The sequence below is a fragment of the Amphibalanus amphitrite genome, unplaced genomic scaffold, assembly GCF_019059575.1.
Source record: "Amphibalanus amphitrite isolate SeventyFive unplaced genomic scaffold, NRLGWU_Aamphi_draft 001704F_arrow, whole genome shotgun sequence".
In the NCBI taxonomy this organism is placed as follows: Eukaryota; Metazoa; Arthropoda; class Thecostraca; order Balanomorpha; family Balanidae; genus Amphibalanus; species Amphibalanus amphitrite.
In genome coordinates, this window is record NW_024883197.1 from 108,689 (window position 1) to 119,656 (window position 10,968).

The 10,968-nt window shown below is 51.9% G+C and overlaps 1 protein-coding gene across 1 annotated transcript; it reads left to right on the plus strand.

Annotated features, from left to right (window-relative positions):
* The first annotated feature begins 3,482 nt into the window (after window positions 1–3,482).
* LOC122374731 (zinc transporter 7-B-like) lies at window positions 3,483–4,170 on the plus strand. The gene is made up of 2 exons (XM_043353656.1): window positions 3,483–3,499; window positions 3,885–4,170. The coding sequence occupies exons 1-2, from the start codon at window positions 3,483–3,485 to the stop codon at window positions 4,168–4,170; spliced, it is 303 nt and encodes a 100-aa protein (XP_043209591.1).
* The last annotated feature ends 6,798 nt before the right edge of the window (window positions 4,171–10,968 follow it).

The window sequence follows — 10,968 nt, forward strand, 5'->3', positions numbered from 1 at the left end:
GATCCCGAAATTCCGCCAATCCCGGATCCCGAAAAGAATCAGTTTTCACATTAAAAAGAATGCAGCCGCTGCACGAGTCTTGTTTACACTGTTTATTGTGCTGCGTGACATAAAGCAGATAAACTATTTAGCTGGCACCCCGTATTGGCCGTGCACAATCGACCGTGTTGGTAGCTCTCGGGTATCACCCACAGCGGTTAAGCCGCTTAAATACGTACGAAAAAAGGTCCCGAAAGCCAAAAAAATGCAGCATCAGCGCTGCAACATCTTTATCAGGATCACAGATCGTTCAGCGATTCTGACTTGCCCGTCCGTGGCCGGAACAGAGGAGGTCATCAAGACAGTCTTTGAGCTCGTGTCGCAGAAAGATGTCACAGATGTCACGCAAGTGACGGCAGAGCTCACTGATTCAGACGTTGAATACGGTAGAGTGGAGCTCTCCCAGTCAGTGATTCTGCTCTCAAAGCGACTTTCGAACAAATCCTGAGAGACATTAATGATGAAAGCGGAACCGGAAGGAGGTAAAGTGACCAAGCGACGTTTTGAAAACACTGTAAATAGGGAGCTGCCAAAGTTGGCGTACACTGGTTACGAGTTTTTAAGTAGACCAACATGGCAATGGCTTAAAACTGTCGCGCTAACTACGAGTAGCGTAGACGAAGAGTGAGTGAGGCGTGGATGTGCTGGAACCTGTCTGGTAAACGATCTGTCGACGCACAGTACACGCTAAGTTGACTTGTCCTAAACATAGCTAAGTGCTAACAAATTCCATTCGCCTAATCATGACAAATATGTTGGTGCTAAAATTGCGGCTTTGCACTGGCGGATCCAGGGGGGGGGGGGCATTTAGGGCCATGGCCCCCCCCCCAAAGGCCTAAAGTGGCCTGTTTGCCCCCCCCCCCCCAAAACGTCAGAAAAATTGCTAAGAAAATATACCTTGATGGAGGTTTTTAGCCACTTGGTGAAGTAAAGCTTTCCACCCACAGCATAATATGGAAGCAATATGTAGCAGTGAGGATCAGTCAAAGCTGCGCGAGCGCTGAGGTGCCGCTGACAGGCCCGTGTTGCCCTTGCTAGTTGCTAGGCCTGTGGTGCCCCTGGACCCTGGCAGGCCTGTGGTGCCTCTGGCGGGCCTAGGGTTCCCCTGCTAGGCTGCTAATGCCCCTGGGACCTGACAGGACTGTGGTGCCCCTGACAAGCCTAAAGTGCCCCCAACAGGCCCGTGATGCCCCCGACAGGCCCAAGGTGCCCCTGCGTGATGCCGTGATGCCTGCGAGGCCGGTGGTGCCCCCTGCGAGGCCGGTGGGCCCCTGACAGGCCCATGGTGCCCCTGCGACCGGTGGTACCCCTGCTAGACCGGTGTGCCCCTGGCAGGCCTGTGGTGCCCCTGCTAGCCGCTGGTGCCCCTGGGCCCTGACAGGACTGTGGTGCCCCTGACAGGCCCAAGGTGCCCCTGCAAGGCCGGTGGTGCCCCTGTAAGGCCTGTGTACCCTGCTAGGCCTCTGGTCCCCTGACAGCCCATGGTGCCCTGCGAGGCCGGTGGTGCCCCTGGCAGGTCTCTGGTGTCCCTGACAGACCTGGGGTGCCCCTGACAAGCTGTGGGCCCCTCACAGGCCCGTGGTGCCCTTGCTAGGCCTGTAGTGCCCCGGCTGGCTGGTGGTGCCCCTGCTAGGCCGGTGGTGCCCCTGACAGGCCTGTGGTGCCCCGGGCGGGCACCAAGGGGGCATGACCATGTGGCCCCCCTTGGATCTGCCACTGATACATAATATTGATTTGTAAAGGCGTATGGCTTATGCAATATGCAATTGCAGGCACTTGGTATCCCTCACTTTATCCCTCATTGGGGGCTCTGGCGGGCTCCTGAGGGCCCATGTCTATCTCCGGGAGCCCTAGACGGGCTTCTTTTGGTCCTTTCAGTCCACTATAGCATAAGAGGTCTCCACGCGAGTCCTATACATCTGAGGGCGTACCCTGACGTCTGAGGTACCCACTGCAGCTCCAATGGTCTCTTACACTGGCGGATCCAGGGAGGGGCATTTAGGGCCATGCCCCCTTCCCAGAGGCCTAAAGTGGCCCGTTTGCCCCTCCCCCAAACGATAATGAAACTAGTTCAATCAGTGCGTGGCCCAGGAGCCGAGTTAGACAGGGGTGTTTTACCACCTCCCGGTCCGCAAAGGGACCCAAGCACTGACTCGAAGCGGGTTAACTGGTCGACAAAAGCAATGGTAAGTGTTTACAAAGTAATATAAAGGCATGGGTTGGGTGGGCTACTATTTATATTTTTCTTTTTAGTTAAAAAAGATATTCATGTGTCAGGGCTGTGACGAAAAATAAGTGGCCTAAATCCGATGAGAAAACAGGATTTGGGGGTACCCTAGGTTTGGCTCCTGCATGAGTTGCCCCCCCCCCCAAAACGCAAGCCTGGATCCGCCAGTGCGGCTTTGCAACCTTTTTTGGCCATGTTATTCACCAAGCACCAGATCAATCATTGAGCGTTAGGTCTGGCCTCAGAGGTCATATGTTGACCTGATACATTGAAATTAGAACCTGATTGCTGCGTCGCGCCACTGCATCTCGTTTTTCCCACCAGGTTCTAGCTCATCTGGAGGCGAAAAGGCGACGGAACACACCGGCCTCTATCACCGTCGGCCGAGTTGTATACAGAAGCACCAATAGGACCGGAAGGCTGAGGTTGTCGATTTTTGAAAAATATCACTCAGAATCGGTTATTGAGCGTAAGCAGTGAATGACACTAACTAAAAGTTGACAAATGTCTGACAATCATCTGGAAAACCAACAGACTATTTCCCGGATACGCCCTGTTAGGGACCTAATCGCCGTGCCGCCGCGAGTTAGACGGTCGGCTGATCTCGTTGGCAAACGGACGACTGCACAGTTAACATGCTGAACATTGCACATTGCACCAGACAAATGGATTTGAGCAATTGGCTCTCATGTCGGCACTTTGTCATGAGGTGGCTGCGATACCACGAGCACCAGCCATGACGAGGGCTCACACTGTTCAGAGCGTCCGATGGACGGTTCCAATTTGTCCATTGACACCACGGTGATACGATGGTCGTTCGGACACCTGGTCGCTCGATGACCTTATCGATACCTAGCATCACGGAAACTTTTTTGCCCATCATCGATACCACGACGATTCCGATGGACCCATTGACATCGATATAGGATGGATTGTCATCTTGTCATCCTGCAATACACAATAGACGTGGCGCACAAGTCCCTTCGGAAGGCCATGAATTCAGAAAAGTATTTCCAAGGCCACCTAAACCCACAGCCACCGCTCCCACCCAGCTCCGACCACCCGTCCACAGGGTCGGCTAGGGGTGGGGGGGGGGGGCCGACACACCGCGGCCACCACCGTGACACCCGAGTGCCATATAATCGGGGGTCGGCCGTCTGGGGCACCACTGTTCGGCAGCACCGCCGGAGACTCCCTCCCACACGGCTCAGTCGAGATGACGCCAGGATTCTGGTAAGACATCCAGAAGAACCCCCCCCCCCCTATTGTCTCGGGTCGGCCAAATAATATCACTTGTTTTTTTAACATCAGTATGGCTGTGAATCAAGGCATTTTGCAAAACATCCAAGCATCCCTTTAATCAATAAGGATTAATTCCGTCAAGCATTCTATAAATACTTCTCGCCGATTTTTAACTTCAAATATTTTGCCTTGTACCCTTCAGTATATAAAAGAAAAATTTCAGAACGAAAAATGCCACTTTAATGTTTATGGTGCCAAATTTTCTGCAAAATCGTACGGTCTTGTGAGTTGTGAGAGACCGATGAAGGATAAATTGTGCTTGTTTGAACCCGAAAATTTTCCTTTTCAGCTTGTGCTGTGTGCCCTGGGGCCGCAGTTTCCGCCTCGGCCACGGCCACGGCCACGGCCACGGCTACGGCCACGGCTACGGCCACCGGTACGGACGTTCTCTGGGGCACGGTTACCGTTACGGACACCGACACGGACGGTCCGTGAACTACGGCTACGCCAGCCACGGCTACGGTCATGGTCACCACTACTACGGTCACCACCGCTACGGCCGCTCGGCTCCCTACAGCCACCCTGGCTACGGCTACGGCTACAGCCATGGCTACGGCTACCTTCACCACCGCCACGCCCGCTCGGCTTCCTACGGCTACTGAGCCACCACGGCTACGGCCACGGCTACGTCGCTGTGAGGAGGCCTGTGTACGGCCCTCACCCGAGCCGCTAACCTGCACCATTAGTGGGACCTCTCCGGAGTGACGGCTGCTGAACCAGTGCTGCTTTGGGCTCGGAACAACACGGCCATGTGGTGGGGAGATTGTCTCGGGAGAGAAAATTCTCCCTGCATGCTCATGGCCTTGTCATCAAATACATGTTTATGCTTATTTTAAAATGCACTTTGTTTTCTTTCAGATGACCAATATAAAAGTTTATTAGTTACGCACTGTGTAGGCAATAGGCATTGATCAAATAATGGTCAACCGGGAACATTAGGCACCTATGCTCGTATGTTACAGGTCGCAGGTAAAACTGAGCATAAAGACATTTGGTAGGTATTTGGGATACCTACCAAAATGCAGCAAACATTTCCAACGCCATTATTACGGAGCGACCGGAGCGAGCTTACGCCTTACGCCGTACGTCTTACGTCTACGTCTTAACCCTATTCCGGGCGGGCTCTGAAAGGTTCGATTCTGGACGGGGCCTTTTCGCCCCCCCCCTTCAGATCTCAAAAACCACACCGGAGCAACAAATGGCAAACGGTGTTTGATAGGTCGTTTAAAGATCTACAACTTTTACATAAATATTGTCGGGTCAGGTCAATATTGCGGCCACGGTCATCATCGATAAATGTTTGGAATTAGTTACTTATATAACTTTTGAACTAAGAAGCATACTCGTAGAGAAATAAAATTGATTTTTTTTGTGCTCTCGTCGAGGTGATGCGAAATAGCATACGATGACCTCACAGTTCACAGGTCAATTTGAAATTTGACCCGAGGTCAAGTCAGGTCATTCACCAATGAGGTTGTGGGTATGGTCATGCTGCATACCAAACGACGCGCCTTAACCAGGCGAGCAGTTTGTTACCACTTACAAGTCTTTAGCACATCATGTCGCGATTTATTGACAAAAAAACTATTCATGACGTCACATGACCTCAGATGACCTTGCCGGTGCTCCTGTCAATAAGCGGCACCAGGATCATCACTGATGATATAATATATTCCATAGACCATAGGGGAAAGTGGGGGTAAGACGGGCACCTTAACTTTGGAGCCATTTTTGGCCGGTTAGAAACATCATAGAAACGGGAAAACTGAGTGAAAACCTTTTTTAGACATTTTACTTCCATTTGCCAGAAGATGAGACTTAGACCTGATTCAACGAATAAACTGCAGCTATTTTTGCAAAACTTGCAAAAGCCCGTCTTCTTACCCACCCCATGGGGTCCACCCCATGGGGTAAGACGGTCACATTGGTAGGGCAAGACGGCCAGCTTCTTTCACCGACCAGCACAGCTCGCACCAAATGCGCGAGATTAGCGGCATTGATACAGTCGCTCGTTGGTCTCAAGTGGTTCAGAAAAGGCAGTAAACGAGATTCGTGCAGCAGGTGTATGCTCGTATATAGGCCCCAGTTCAGAAGCCTTGTAGAGCCGTTTTCACATCATTTATTCGAGAATTAGCTGTGCCGAAGGATATTGCTAAATGTCTGTGAGTATGGAAATCAAACATATTCTATTAACAGAAATGCTACTTTTTCCTACAGTAATAATTTTTTCACTATTACAGACCCATTGGATCCATAATTGCCCGTCTTACCTCAAACCCAAGTAGAAGTTCAGCAGGATTTTCCTCTGTGGACAATTGATGCAGACAAGCAAATCTGCGGTAAATGAACACTGGTGGGCATATGAGTGTACCACAAGTGATTGCGAGTTTTTAACCAAAATAAAAGATTATTGACTGAACACAAATTCATCAGACTTCAATGGTGGTGTGTAGTGGGAAAGGCAATTCTGGTCCTAATTTTTCTCGCTCATAGCGCTATTGGTTTGGTCTGCAGAAGGGGTGCCCGTCTTACCTACCCTGACCGTCTTACCCCACTTTCCCCTGCCTAATACCTACTGAGAGAATTGGGCATGGTTTGGACTCGGTTACACGAAGCATGGGAGGCATTTCAATATTTTCCCATAGGCTTGCAGTGTAAAGGTCACAAGTCTGGCCTGACCTAGGTCACAGATATAAAAATTCTGAGATATGCAACTTGTGGGTACATACCTACTGGTACTCTAACTAAAACCTGAAGAAAGAATTGATCAGTCAAAAACTCTAGCTCTGGCGTGATTGCAAACTTTCTGAGGTGGGGTCAACGAACCGCCTCTGGTTACCTGACCTGACCTGACCTGACCCAGCAACTTTTTTGTCACAAAATTTGCGCAATGAACGTTTAGGAAAAGTCATCGAGATTAGCTTTCAGTCTTGCGGCATTTGGCGATGGCACAAGAAAAATCTGAGGGGGGGGGGGTTAAGGCACCCCCGTCCAGAATAGGGCTAAGTTGGCCTTTCGAGGTTTAACAGGTCACCTGAGTTACTCGAGGGCAGCGCTTTTCGAGGAGCGCTGTGGCCCGAAGGTTTGGACTTTGAATTGTGAAAAACGCCCGCCCGCCGGAAAACGCAAACACCGCAAAACGCGCAAAACGCACGCCCGAAACGCCAACGCAACGTCGCAAAAAATAAACAAACGCCCGCCCGCCGCAAACCGCAAATAAAAAACGCAAAAAACGCCCGCAAAACAATAAAACCGCCCGCCAACCGCAAACAAATTTAACACCGCAAACGACGCAAAAAAAAAGAAGAAAACCGCCTCGCATTGCCCAAACCGCCCGCCCGCCCGCCGCCAAAGACAAACACCGCAAAAAAAACAAAACGCCCCCGCCGCAAAAACGAACCCGCCCGCCGCAAAACGTAAACACCGCAAAACGTGTAAAACGCACGCCCGAAAAGCCAACGCAAACGGCAAAAAATCACCCGACCGCCGCAAACCACACAGAAAAAAAACGCCGAAACGCCGAAAAAATAAAACCGCCCGCACCGCACCGACGCTAACTGCTAACCGAAAACGACTAAAAGTCGCCCGCCAGCCGCCAAACGCAAACACCGCAAATAAGCGCCCGGCCGCAGCAAGATAATAATTTATCAGCGGCTGGCATACCGCTAGGCTGGTCATTTTCACAAATCAAAAAGATATCTGCAAAAATCTCCTAGATGAAAGCGCCCGATTAAAAAACGGATGGCACGTGCGTGTTCCTCGCCCCCAACTTCCTTCAGGTCAATCGTCATTTGGGTCATCTAACGCATTGACGTATCTGCAAAAATCTCCTAGATGAAAGCGCCCGAGTAAAAACGGATGGCACGTGCGTGTTCCTCGCCCCCAACTTCCTTCAGGTCAATCGTCATTTGGGTCATCTAACGCATTGACGACCGGCTGGGTGAATGAACATTGCGCCAAGAAACGTAAGTATATTGTCCACTGGCGGTCCCAGGGGGGGGGGGGGGGCCACGGGGGCCATGGCCCCCCTTTGGTGCTGAAAGGTGGGGCCATACTATCTTTTGGCCCCACCTTTCAGATCGAACAAAGTCCTAGAAAAGCTTTTTGTGTTTCATTTTCTTTCTTGCGCCATCAAAGGACGTAAATTTCACTCATGAGTGGGCTCAGTTTCGTATTCTGTCAATTGGCGGTCAGCGTCGCTGGCACGGTTCACGAGTATGGCCGCATCTTACATGGAATCAGCGTGGGTTTGCTTGAGGCTCTCGTAGGCCCAGCAATGGCTGGCATGAGACCTCTTCGGCAGTGGCGGGTGGGCCCTGCCAAATGAGCGTGGCTCTACGACACTAAGTCACTAAAGTAAGACCATGGGTTGGTTTGGTGCTGTGCACCTCAGAAGCCCGGTGGTGACGCCGTATGCCGGCTTGGTTTCTAAGGATTAGCGTGGGATCTCCGGGCCTGCATAGAGTTTGCATTAGCTAGTATAATTTCAGAGGCCTGTATGTAATGTGTAGACAGTGGCGGTCGCGGGGGCATCAGGGCCATGCCCTCCCAAGGCACATAAAGGGAGCCATCATATCATTTGCCCCCCCCCCCCTCAAGCAACCGATGGGCCCCATAGGTGTATGGGACCCTGGCCCTGATTCGATCGTCACGAGGCTAAAAAAACACGCCCACACCGGTCTTTGAGCGTCCAACACTGACCTCTGAGGGAACTTCAGTGGCGGTCAAGCGCCCACGTTGACCGCTAAGAGCCCACATCGACCTCTGAGGCCCCACATCTGACCTATGAGGACCCCTTACCGGCCTCAGGGGCCCAACCGGCGTCTGAGGGTCTCACACCGGTCTCTAGTGGCCTTATTGCTGTCTCTGGTGTCCCAAGACGAACATTAGGTGCCAATGAGGCCCCGCATTGGCTGCTGAAGACCCGATGCTGGCCTCTAAGGCCTGCATTGGCCCTGATGAGGTCTCATCTTGGCCTTTGAGGGCCCTCTGCTGGCCTCTGGGTTCCAACGACGGCTCATTCCGGTCTTTTAGGGCCCCACGCGACCTCCGACCTCTGAGGGCCCATGTTGGCCTGTAATGAGTAGGACCCACATAAGCCTCCGAGAGTCCAACTCGGTCTCTGATGGTCTCAAACTACTGGCCTTTGCAGTTTGTAGGCCCTGTACTGGTCTGAGGGCCCTAAACTGGCCTCTAAGTGAAACATACATGGGTGGGCTTCTGAAGATCACAGGGCTCACGCAGACTCCTGCACAGCCGTACGTTGGTCCTGATCGAGATTACTTTACGTCCTGATGGTCCCGCGCAGATTCCCTCATATTTCGACGTCGGGACCCCATGAGCCGGTGTGGGTCCTGGGGCTGGCAGAGACTGATGAAGTCCTTAGGGCTCAGGGCCAGTCTTTTTAGCATAGGACTATAAGGCAGGCTGAGTGAGCCCCAATAGAGCTGTTGCGAGGCCCCGCGCGAGTCGTGCGCGGCCCTCAGATGCCAATTTTGAAAACCAGGAACCTGTGGGGCCAGGGATCTCCAGAGGTCGGTGTACCTATTCTCTCCCCCGCCAAACAACTATATGGGTAATGTCATAGTCTGAACATGATCTCTGGGTTTCACATGCTTGTTCAAAGCAAGATCCGTACTTTTCCGAATGTTTTATTGTGGTAAGGTCATGAATCCGTGTGCCCGACCTTCCAGTATATGCTACACCGATCCGTCGCCATGGTGCAGTGGCCCGACCGGTGGAAACACCGTGGGACGGGAAATGGAACTGGTGCTTTTGCCTTAAATTGAGCTTAAAGATTTCACGCAAGAATGAGGTGGATGAAGCATAAGTAATGCCAACTGCGCGGCGCCTCGTGACGTAAAAATTAGCCGATCACCCCCCCCCCCCCGTGACTGATAATGCTAGGTATGTCCCGCGAGTGTGACTTTGGCCCCCCTTTTGCGAGCGGCTGCGACCGCCAGTGATATTGTCAAAAAAATCCCCAGAGTGGTGGATCCCAAAAGTTTGAAACTACCACTTTGGCCCACTGGACGACACCTTAAACAGTTGCCGACCGGATGACACCCATTGTTTGGTCACCCACGCCATAGTAGCATCATGGGTGCGCCGAAATGACCAAAAGTCCCAATTTCCGGTGTGCAGGGTCATTTTCACGGCACGTGGCACGTGGTTCTGGACTTTTCCGGCCACTTTGCGACATACCCATGGGTAGTGCACCGAATGTGGTTGATCTGCATGTAAGAAATGGGGGGTCGTTTGGATCGTTTTCGAGCAATCTGCCGTGGAACGCATTTTTTCATTTTCCCCATTGGCTTAACACGGGAATTTTTAAAGTCACGTGGCACGTGCACCAGATGGTCCGCGGAGGGAGACCCATACCAGAACGTAGATCACCTGGCCCACTAGAAATCCTGAAAAATCAGAATATTTGGACCAGCCGTTTTCAAGAGCATCAAGTTGTACTGATCTCAGGCAGCTTTTGCCAAATTGTCAGGGAACTCCGATTTGTTTTTCAATAGAAAAACCACAATTCTAAAGAATAGTGTTTTAACTATTGACAACAAACCTTCGGTTACCATCTTCAAAACGGCTGATGAAATCGAAGCCCTTGCTTCGAATGGTGATTCGTTCGTCCCATGGGCACGTAGCTAAGATTTGGCCCAGGGCAGGCACGTAGCTAGGATTTGGCCAAGGGAGGGCGGAGGAATCCCGGGGGCCTCCTTTCTACAGAGGGCATCCTCCCTAAAGGGGCCTCCTTTTCTACGAGGGTCTCATGCCTACATACAACATAATGCAGACTTTTGTTCAGCTTTCATATAGCCAGCGCACTGGTATGTTTTTTTTTTTTCTTCCCGCTGCAGCGGTAAGAAACATACGCATACCACAAGTCTCCAGCGCACAGTGGCCCTTTTTCAGAATTAGCACGCATTAATTCCCACATTACCTGAAAGTGGTGCAAGACATCAACACGTGATCAAGGACGTATTCCCTGCCAATGCAAAGAGAAGAAAAGAAACGAACTGACCAAGGATATTCGCCCAACAGCGACAGGCCGCTCGGCCCAAGATTTGGCGCACGTTCGTACGGCTCGCCCGCCGGCCAGGCCGCTCCGAACGCAAGTGTGGCGAGCCCGCCAGCCGACCGCGCTGCACTGACCGTCAGGACCCCAGGGCGTCACGTGACCGCATCTACAGCTGTTGCCAGCCACCGTTAGTATAATTTCAATTAGCACATCTTGTGGCAAAAGTCAAGCCACATTTAGGCGCACACCAGGTGACACTAGCTTCGAGCCAGGTCAATGAGCTTAGTCGTATCGAACAGGAGCCACAGTCGCTCGCGGACTGAACTGGCTCACGTTATCGACCGTAGAAGCAAAATGGCGCAAAATGGCGCGATGC